Below are 10,833 nucleotides of genomic sequence, written 5' to 3'. Positions count from 1 at the left end.
TATAGACAGACTTCAGTCAAATACTAGAGTGGATAATTGAGCAGCTCGTCTTAGAGGAAATGCTCCCAAGGCCTACAGGAAAGGAACTGCTCTTTAGCTCTTGCTGGGAGCTAGAGCAAATTGTGGCAAATCGGTGATATCAGAGTCACTTCCTCTCAGAGTCCCGGGGAGGTTCATACTTGAGGGAGGGTGGGAGTGAGGCGGGGGGAGGGTCTTCCAAGGTCGAGGCCCCAGGCCCCGGCTAGCTTTCTGCTTCTCTTCGGAAGACGCGTGCCAGTCTCGGGCCTGGCCCTGGACAGAAATCCGGGGGGCTAGTCGGCAGGAAAACCAGCCCCGGTGACGCTCCCCAGTCTGAGTCCCCAGTGAGCTCGGACCGCCCGGGGCGCTGATGCCGGGTGAGCGGCGCTAAGCGGCCCGACGCAGTGCCCCCCGCCCGCCCGCTCCTCCGGACGCCCGCGGCCTCGTGCGTCAGCGGCGCGGGCGGGCGCGGGGGGAGGGGGGCGCCGCAAGGTGAGGGCCCCGCGCCGCCTTAAGACGCCGCGCGCCCCCGCCGCCGCTTAGAGCTCGCAGCGCGCCGCGCCGGCCGGACGTGCGGGCTCGGGCGCCCCGGCTCTCGCGGCTCGCGCCGCCAGGTTCCAGCTAGCGGCCGCCGGCGCCTCGGGAGGCCGCCCGGTCGAGCGCACCGCGTCCCGAGGGACTGGCACGCAGCTCCCGCGGCGCGACGCCTCCGGCAGCAACAGGTAAACGGCCCCAGCCCTGCTCCCTGCGCCCAGCCGGACCCCCATGTTCTGGCGCCCCGGACGCCCCGTCCACCGCGGGCGTCCACCAGACGCCCCGCGTGGAGTCCCCCCCCGCCCCAACCCCCGGCGCGGCCCCTTCTCGGCCAGTCCCTAGCCCTCGCTTTTTCACTCGCACTTTCCCTCGTCCCCCGCCCCTATCGTCTCGATGTGTTCTCATTCTTTCTCACATTCTCTGCTTCCCATCGTCTCTTTTTAATTTTTTTCTATCTCTGTTTCCCCCTGTCTCTTGCCCTGTCTCTCCTTCTTCTGTCTCTCTCTAATTGGCTCATTCATTGACTCTAGGTCTCTTTTCTCTATCATTCTCTCTGTCTCTGGGTGGCTCTCATTCTGTCTCTCATCTTTTTCTGTCTCTGTCTCTTGATGTTTTCTTATTCTCTTTCTCTGTCTGCCTCTCAATCTCTTGGCGCTCTCTCTCTCAGACTTCTCCCCCACCACCTTCGCCTCTTCCCCGGCTCTCCCCAGCTCACCCATCCCTCCACCCGCCACCGCCGAGGCCGGGTGGGCTGGAGAATGCAGACAGGATGCCGAATTGGGGGGCGGGGGGCATCCGCAGTAGGCATCCCCCCTGCATCCAGCCGCTTCTGAGCTGTGAGAAACTAGGAGGTTTATCCGCTAGAGCCCGCGGCGGCCAAGGCGGCAGCTGGTTTCCATGGTAAAATAAAGTCGACAGAGAGATAGGGATCAGAGACAGAGATCCAGCCAGAGATAAACCGAGGTGAGAGATCATCGGAGAAGGATAGTAAGAGAGACTGCACACACACTCAAACATACCAAAAAAAAAAAAAAAGTGTTTCGCGAAAGTCCCAGAGAAGAGAGTGAGAGACAAAGAAGCTGACTCCCTTTAAGTGCACACGCTGGAAAGAGTCTGAGTAACGCAGAGGCAGAGATAATCAGGAGACACGGAGTAGATCCTGAGGGACACGGGCAGATAGTGATAAGGAGAGAACTTAAGGCGCAGGGAAGACAGAAGCTGCAGGAGGGAAACAGGGAGAGACACCGAGGGGAGAGGATCTGAGAAATTCAGAGCAAGAGCAGCGAGAGATGGGAGACGCTGAGAGACAGAACCCGAGAGAGAGACACGGTGACAGGAGAGCTGGAGAGATGCGGAGACGGTCAGAGACACACATTCAGTGAGTGATACTGAACAGGTGCACCGGGGACCCACGGAGATTGTCAGGGAAATAGACTGTGGGAGAAAAGTGGGGAGACAAGACAGCATCAGGGGAAGACGCATAAGCGCACGCACTAGCAAGCGACAGAGACAGTGACTGGCAGAGACACAGAAACGAGAGGGCATCAGAAAGAGACGGAAGGCGAGACAGGGACAAGACCCAGAGAAAGACGACGAGACGCAGAGACGCGCGCGCGCACACAGCCACGGAGAAAGTGCGCTGGCGAAAGCAGAGAGAAACTGAGGCGGAGAAGCTGACCGCGAGTGGGAGGGCGAGAGGGGAGTAACAGAAACGGAGGTGAGAGGAGAAGGACAGACTGGCAGAAGAGACACAGCGCACACGTGCTGGCAAGGGTCTGAGAAATAGGGACAGACCCCAGAGTGAGGGACAAGGGTGAGACAGAGAAAACCGGTAACGCGCGCACGCACACGCACACACACACACACACACACACACACACACACACGAGATACAGGAAAAGTGCGCTAATTAGAGACTCTGGGGAGAAAAAGACAAGTGTACACACGTAAACAGGCAGGGATGGAGCGCGCACGCGCATGCGCTAGCGGGAGAGCGCAGGGAGAGATTTCTGGAGAAACCCAAACTGCGAGACCCCCAGAGAGTGTGGGAGGCGCACGCGCCAGCTGGAGACAGCTGTGGGAGGGGTGTCTCGGAAACCCCCCAAAAGAGGGAGAGGCAGAGAGACCCAGAGAATAAGAGAAGGATTTAGAGAAACTGCCCGGACGCGGGGGAGAGACGGGGGCACGCGCACGGGGTCCCCGGGGCTGGGGTCCTGCAGCGCTGCTGCCCAGCGTGGAAGTACCCACCCCACCCCCGCGCCCCAAGCAGGGGGACTAACCCAGCCCGCGTGTTTCTTTCGTCCCCAGCCTAGGCGCTGAGTGTGTTCCGTGCGCCCCTTCGCCGCCCGCCGGGGCCGGCCCGGCGCCCGCACCTGTCGCCCTCCTGCCCCTGCCGCCATGGCGTCCACCTGCACCAACAGCACGCGCGAAAACAACAGCAGCCACGCGTGCATGCCCCTCTCCAAAATGCCCATCAGCCTGGCGCATGGCATCATTCGCTCGAGCGTTCTGCTCATCTTCCTCACCGCCTCCTTCGTGGGCAACATAGTGCTGGCGTTCGTGCTGCAGCGCAAGCCTCAGCTGCTGCAGGTGACCAACCGCTTCATCTTTAACCTCCTCGTCACTGACCTGCTGCAGATCTCGCTCGTGGCCCCCTGGGTGGTGGCCACCTCCGTACCCATCTTCTGGCCCCTCAACAGCCATTTCTGCACTGCCCTGGTTAGCCTTACTCATCTGTTTGCCTTCGCCAGCGTCAACACCATCGTGGTGGTGTCCGTGGATCGCTACCTGTCCATCATCCACCCTCTCTCCTACCCGGCGAAGATGACCCCACGCCGGGGCTACCTGCTCCTCTACGGCACCTGGATCGTGGCCATCCTGCAGAGCACGCCCCCACTCTATGGCTGGGGCCAGGCTGCTTTCGACGAGCGCAATGCCCTTTGCTCCATGATCTGGGGGGCCAGCCCCAGCTACACAATTGTCAGTGTCGTGTCCTTCATCGTCATCCCGCTGATTGTCATGATTGCCTGCTACTCTGTGGTGTTCGGGGCTGCCCGCCGGCAGCACGCGCTGCTCTACAACGTCAAGAGCCACAGCTTGGAAGTGCGAGCCAAGGACCGGGTGGAGAATGAGAACGAAGAGGGCGGCAAGAAGGATGAGTTCCAGAGTGAGAGTGAGTTCCACGGCCAGGATGAAGGTGAGGTCAAGGCCAAGGTGGACAGCGAGGAAGCCATGGAGGGCAGCAAGAAGGCCAAAAAAGGGAGCGTGGAGACTGGTGAGGGGAGCATGGAGGCCACTGGCAGTGAAGAGGTCAGAGAAAGCAACTCTTTGGTGGCCAAAGGCAGCACCAAAATTCAGAGCAGCAGGAAGGCAGACAAGGGCCGCCTAGAGGTCACCCAGTGCAACATTGACCTGGGTGAAGATGACCTAGAGTTTGGTGAGGATGACCTCCATTTCAACGAGGATGACATCGAGGCGGTGAACATTCCAGAGAGTCTCCCAGTCAGTCGTCGAAACAGCAATGGTGACCCCCCTCTGCCCAGGTGCTACCAATGCAAAGCTGCTAAAGTGATCTTCCTCATCATCTTCTCCTACGTGCTGTCCCTGGGGCCCTACTGCTTTCTAGCAGTCCTGGCCGTGTGGGTGGATGTCCAAACCAAGGTACCCCAGTGGGTGATCACCATAATTATCTGGCTTTTCTTCCTGCAGTGCTGCATCCACCCCTACGTCTATGGCTACATGCACAAGACCATCAAGAAGGAGATCCAGGATATGCTGAAGAAGTTTTTCTGCAAGGAGAAGCCCCCCAAAGAAAACAGCCACCCAGACCTGCCCGGAACCGAAGCCGGCACCGAGGGTGGAACTGAAGGCAAGATCGTCCCTTCTCATGATTCTGCCACTTCGCCTTGAAGTTGGTTCTAAGGTAAACCTTGAACTGTTCACAGAATACAGGAGCAGCTTTCTCTTAAATGGACCATCCACAATCGCGTTAATGCCAACCCATACCATTCCAGGCAAAGGTTCTGCACATGCCCCTCTCACCACAAGGTAGATGCATATATGGAAGAGGTAGGAACTGGGGTCTTCCCTAAAAAGTGTGCCCCTCAAAGAATAAACTTGAGGATTCTGACTGAAATTTCTCTCCCTCCCCCCGAAAAAAAAAGTTATTAGGCTCTAAATTTCTTAAAGCAACAAGGGCTATCCAATTTGGACATGTGCTTGGTATTATGTCTGTCTCCCCAGAGCTACCATGTATCAGTTTTTGCTCTGAGGGAAAAGGAAGATGATGCTGGTGAACTTAAGGACTTGTGAGCTCATGGGAAGGGCTCCAGCATATGTTCAACTGAAAGAAAAGCAATGGACCAAGTCATTCACGGAGCCCAGGAAGCAGAACCTGAACGACTGATCAACGTATTAGCCAAATTCTAGACTGAAGAGCCCCCACAATCTGGTGCAAAGACTATTACAGAAACTAAGGGCATTGTGTAGTTAAAAGACCAAGAAGGTTTCTATATCCTCCAAAGGGATCCAGAAAAGTGAAAGAAGATAATAGAGCATGTTTGAAATGGGGAGCTAGTCCAAGGGAGAAGATAGGAAAATCACACATCTGTGGGGCTAAACAGTTGACTTTTCTATAAAATCCTGGGTTTGGGCATGGGCGGAGGCCACAATTGTTTTATGCAAATGGAAAATTGTCTATTGACACTGAACTATTTTCTGTCTCCTATTTGAATAATAGTGGGACAGAAATCACCACTGTTTTACAATTTTCCCTTTGTGATTGAATTGAGATGCTCATGAGAATCCTCCAAATCACCTCTGCCAGTCACTTGTCCTACAAAACTCACACTGCCAATCAAGAGAGATATGCCCACTAGAAATGTCTTTTGTGTCCCTGAGATCATAAACAACACATATGATCTCCACATGGGGCAAAAGTAAGGCAGGATAAATGTTTTCCTTCGTCCAGGCACACCCATGAGTCTTTTCTACCTGTGACCATCTCTGAAACCTGTAAGCTCTCCACAGATGTGGTAGAGAAAAATAAGAGTTGGGAATAACAGAGAGGATGCTTTTTCAATACCTGGCCTATTACCTGACCTGTTCCAAACAATGCTAAATCGAAATATTCAGGTCAGACTTATCCTCATTATTTCTGTCGAAGTATATCACTTTGGGAAAACCTTTACAATATCTAAATCATCCTTAGGGTCAATACAGAGGAAGAAATTTCAAATCCCAAACCCTGAAATCACTTTGAGTGGGTATATACTTGTGTATTTCTGAGGGCACAGACCATATTGACATGACCAAATAACATGGAACCAAAAAATGGTCAAGACAGTGTTTTGATCCTCCTGAATATCACATTAAAGCAACTCTGTGATCAAGTGTTCAGGCAGAAATCCAATGTTAATATGGGTAGAGGGAGAGGAAAGAGTATTTCATGGAAAAAATGGTTGATCAGGTGCTGTATATAAAGACGGCCATATTCAGGGTTTAGTCTCATTCTTGTGTGATGACCATGTCTGTATTAGAACTGAAATTTCTTTCATTTAAAAGCCAAGCTCACTTATATTTTATCTCTTCCTCCTGACAGATTCCAGCATGAGCATCTCAAGGGGGAAGAGGTAAACAGCAGTCAGTGTATTTGGGCTGTGAATAAGTCTGCATGGAATTTGACATTGCCATGTTCAGAATTTAGGAAATAAATTTGGGGATAGTCCCAAATAGCATTGAGCTGACTCATAAATTTGATATATCCATGAAAATCATATTGATTTCAACCCCAGTAATTTGGAACTTGTGGTAATTCAGACAAGACATGGGGGCTAAAGTTTACCTTTGTAAATCATTTATTTTTATACCAAAATGTGAATTAACAGTCATAAATTTATGATACCAATTTATTGCCAAGCTCTTGTATCAGTCTGTCCTCAAAGGATTTCTGGGTGAAGAAATGGCCCATGTGACCAATCCTTCTATGGGGGGAGGGGTTTTGCCTTGAAGATCAGTCATGGTCAAAGGAGTTTGACGTAGTGGTAGCCTGTCCTTTAAGTAGAAATGCTTACCTGGGTAGGAAACAGGTTTTCAAACATAAGTGTCTCCAAATATTTTGTTGAAACTGAACTTCTTGTTTTATTTTTAAAGCGCAACCCCTTCAAAGTGTATCAGAGAAAATTGTTTGCCAAAATCCCAAATCCAAATGGAAGCAGAACCTGTCCAAGTGTGGTAAGTTCACTTAACACACACAACATCCTCCAGGGCACCAACACTCACCAATTTCCTTTTTCAAGTTCCTCTTTTCCCTAATTTAGTCATTGTCCATTCTCATAGCAAATTGGATTTTTCAAAGTCGAAAACCTTTTGAAAATAGGGGACTGGGAAAAGAGGACCTTTGAATTAAGAGCATTCTGCTTTGCTGACATCTTCTTAACGAACAATAGGGCCTCTAGTGAGCTCGGAGATAGCAACTGCTTCAAATTGTATGCTATTTTGAATAAAACACTATCAACTTAATGAGGTTTTACTGCACATACTGTTTTGTCATTTGAAAATCTGAAAGCACACACAGAAGTCATCATTAGCCTCACAGATCCTCGTGTGCAATAGCTTTCCCTAAATGTTTTTAAAGGAGGTGTTCTTCTGCCAAGGCCACTTCATACATGCAGTATAAATCCCATTAAAGTCCAGGGGCCAGACAAACCAGACTTTGAAATGATGTGGTTTCCAATTTAATGATTTCCTTATTTAAAAATAATAGAGCATCCAGTTTGCCAAGGAGTCGCAGGTGCTTTGACTAACACACCAATTTCAACAAGCTTGGGAAGGCAGTAATAAGGAGCAAGCCCCAGGCTTCTGTGACTTTTATGATTGCAAGGGTCCATCTTCTCTATGGCACCACAAATACCAGCTGCTTGGAAGTCCTGTGTACTTCCGGCCCCCTGCCTACCTCCTGCCATTATGCCCACTGCCTTCACCCCCTCCCCCTGCTGTGCTGGCCCTTCTTGAAGCTCTGTGTGCTCACTCACCCCCATTCATCCCCTTCCCACCCAGAGCTGACAGGTTCACAGGGACCCGGGGGCCCATGAAGCAGGGAAGAACAGAAGTAAACAGAGGGACCAGCAATTAAAGGTATTTTTCTGTCTCCTCCCCCAACTCCAGTCCAATTTAAAGATGAGGGGATATCTACTTCAAATTCAGCAGGTAAGGAAAACTGCCATTTTATCATAGAGGGGGTAGGTACCTCATTTCTTATCAAAAAACACCCACTACAACACATCTTAGGGAGCACATTCAATTCTGTAGATACTATCCAATTATTTCAGCAAAAAAAGAAAAACAGTAGAAAAATTACCTATAAAATTGTAAGGTGCCTGATACTGCCTTATTTTCTACATAATTAGCCAATTAAGCTAGGTAAAGTTACTTCAAAAGATTTTTTCATACTACCTAAAGAGTAACATGTAAGATTAAACTACACTTTCTTTTTAGACTTTGCCAAAATGCTCTTAAAACTATCTGAAATATACCATTTGGAAGAGAAATATTATGCATCATCTGGTCATTTGAATGCTCCAAAATAAAACCCTCAGAGGTCGTTAAGATCAAACAAAGAGAGTACCAATGTCAACTTGTGGACTGAATTTTTTTTTTCTCATAACTGCCCTCTCCCAGATTTTGAGGGAAAAAAAAAATCAAAAAAGTGTTTTCCCCTCATAATATCTTTTTTATTGTATTCTTCTTTAAGACAAACCCTTGTGCTGTCAGGAGAGGCTGCTCTAAGCAAAATGTCTTTTCCCTCTAGAGCAGACAAACGATTAAAGGAACAGGTGGCTGTGAGCCAGTCACCAAGATAAGGAGAGAAAATCTGGTCAGTCATGGCTTTTAACCCTCTCGGTCCTTATCTCTGTCTCTCCTTCTCTATGGGCCAGACAGGTGCTCCTGGCCCCTCTCAAAGCCCTTCCAAGCTGAGGCATGAGGAGACAAAAGCAGTGAGCCACAAACAACAGATCATAGCTTAGAAGTCAAAAAAGGAGAGAGACCCTTGCCATAAATTCTTTCCAGTTACTTACAATCTCTTCCTCTAAGGCAAAGGCCCAACTTGCTTACAGCAGTCTTCTGCTAAAAGCAGCACTGCTGACTGAAGGAAGAACTAGGAAAGCTAAAATTCACAACTAAAGTTCATTGCTCTTTGTTAAAAAGTAGAGTAAGAATCCTCAAGGTCAGTGAAGGTTGCCAATAGTTGTCAAGTATTTTCATCACTGCCTCTCAAAGCTCACCTGTCTCAACGTCTACACACCAAGGGGAAAACACAGTAACTTGTACACTCACAAGAGGTTTGCTATGGCCGAGAATTCCTTCCTGGATCTCTCTTGTTCTAAAATACACGCAAAAACAAGATTGGTTTCAGTTTGGTGCTTCAAAGTTGAGTGGATTCCCCACCCCTTCATCTGTGCTACAACTTTGATGTTAAAACTTTTGGTATTTTTGTCCGTTTCAGTGGTGTATTCCGTTCTGTAGTAATTCTTCTAAATGTAAGCTATTACTGTATATAAAATATGTGTTCTTGGAGATAAGGTGCTAGATATTAGACTGTACGTGTCTATAGATTGTGTCACCCTCAAAAATGGGTAGTGCGTCCATGTAAAGTTAGTGAATCAAATGCATGCACAATTCTATTTGTGACCCACACCTTGGTCAGTTTCCAAAGTAGAACATAGTATATTTGTGTTTAAAGTTTTCTTTTTAAAGTGTATACTACAGGATGTAGAAGAGGCTCCAAGGTGGAGTGGCAGGAAGTGGTGCCTTTCATTTCTTAAATCCCTGGTACAGTATACGACAGGTGAGAACTGATTCTCGTACAATTGGTCATTATGGCAACTTAATCATCTTGGCTGAAGTTGTCACTGGCAGTTCAACGACACGCTTGGCACTGGCACGCCTGTTTTCCATTTATTGTATAGAATGCAAAATGAAAAAGACAATCCTTTCATCCTTACAAAGCAAAGACCCCAGGACAGGCTATTGGAATCCTGTTAGCAGGATGGAAAGAATGATGTACTCTCAAGATCCAACCAGTACCTGACTGTGAACTGACAGTTTGCATTGAGCAGATCTATATTGTGACCATCTCTCCCCTCCCAGAGCAGTACCACAAACCAGAAAAAGGCTGCTCTGTTTTTTTTTTTTCTTTGATTGATTGCCTGAGAAGAGCTTAGATGGGTAAATAGATAAAGAAGTAGTGGGACTCCTCCAGGAGTCCCAGCTAAGATGTTTGAGAATTACAATCATATAGCAGCAGCATTTGCATCAGACAAGAAAAGAGAACTATGAGATGAGTTCATTATATTTTAAGAATAAAAATAGTAAAGCTAAAAGCTATATATATATTGAATAATTTCTAAAACTGCCTTTTAATACCAAATTTTATGTGCTGTTTTTGAGACTGAAAGCAGGAGGAAAATGCATTCAGTCAATAAACAGTTTTCTTTAGCATTTTGAATTTGAATTTTTCCTTTTCCTTTTCAAAAAGCATTTGCAATTTAAAAGTGCCTTTTCAAAGGATTGCCAAACTACAATCCTGGGGCCAAGTTCCCACTGGCACAACTTACCTTCAGGTGCACAAAATGGGTGGACTTAATCCTCCTCCCCCCAGCAAGAAGAGAAACCCCTTCACACCCCAGTCAAATTCATACATCAATACTGTTACACAGATCAGGAGTCTCAGAGACTCTGCCCAAGGACAAGGTTTCATATATTGGTTGACTTCAATTGGATCCTTTCTAAAATGGTTACAGCGCATGTTCTTGCTGGACAGGAATAATGGACTCCTGCTTGGGGAATGCAGAGAGATTGATGTTTGTGGTTTAACTAAATATTATTAAATAATGTTTGTGTTTCTTAAATAGGTGCTGTTAATCTGTCCTTGGTATATTCTTCTTAAATATGCTAAATAAAGTCTAATTTTAATGCGTATCTGGTTATTGTTCCGAGCTCCATGGGAAAAACATAAAGGAGGGAGACACATAACCAGTTCTCCATCCCTTCTCTTTTGGTTGAACAGAGGAGACAGGGGAGAAACTAATCAGAGTACATGGTAGAATGAAATATGTGGGCTCCAATATTTTTGCATTGTTTTTCCAATATAAGGAATATGCAGTGGGAGGGGGAGTGGTCTTCAGGGGCTTGCTGGAAGAGGGGATTCTGCTTAGCCCTCCCAAAGTGAGAGTGGTCAGATTTCAAAAATAAACTTATGGTCACCAAACGGGAAAGGTGGGG

At 48.2% G+C, this 10,833-nt stretch overlaps 1 protein-coding gene across 2 annotated transcripts; it reads left to right on the top strand.

The window, feature by feature from the left end:
- Positions 1-597: 597 nt before the first annotated feature.
- On the top strand, positions 598-10,530 carry GPR101 (G protein-coupled receptor 101). 2 transcript variants are annotated; one of them, XR_011565088.1, is made up of 3 exons: positions 598-740; positions 2,860-6,783; positions 7,609-10,530. XR_011565088.1 is itself a non-coding variant. In XM_070783441.1 (2 exons), the coding sequence occupies exon 2, from the start codon at positions 2,950-2,952 to the stop codon at positions 4,459-4,461; it is 1,512 nt and encodes a 503-aa protein (XP_070639542.1). In that variant the 5' UTR covers positions 598-740; positions 2,860-2,949; the 3' UTR covers positions 4,462-10,530. The 2 variants fall into 2 exon arrangements, 1 of the variants encoding a protein (XP_070639542.1); XM_070783441.1 differs by having other exon boundaries at positions 2,860-10,530.
- The last annotated feature ends 303 nt before the right edge of the window (positions 10,531-10,833 follow it).

Source organism: Bos indicus, chromosome X, assembly GCF_029378745.1.
Source record: "Bos indicus isolate NIAB-ARS_2022 breed Sahiwal x Tharparkar chromosome X, NIAB-ARS_B.indTharparkar_mat_pri_1.0, whole genome shotgun sequence".
Lineage (NCBI taxonomy): Eukaryota > Metazoa > Chordata > Mammalia > Artiodactyla > Bovidae > Bos > Bos indicus.
The sequence above is the reverse complement of the archived record's forward strand: the minus strand, read 5'-3'. Positions and strand labels throughout refer to the sequence as shown.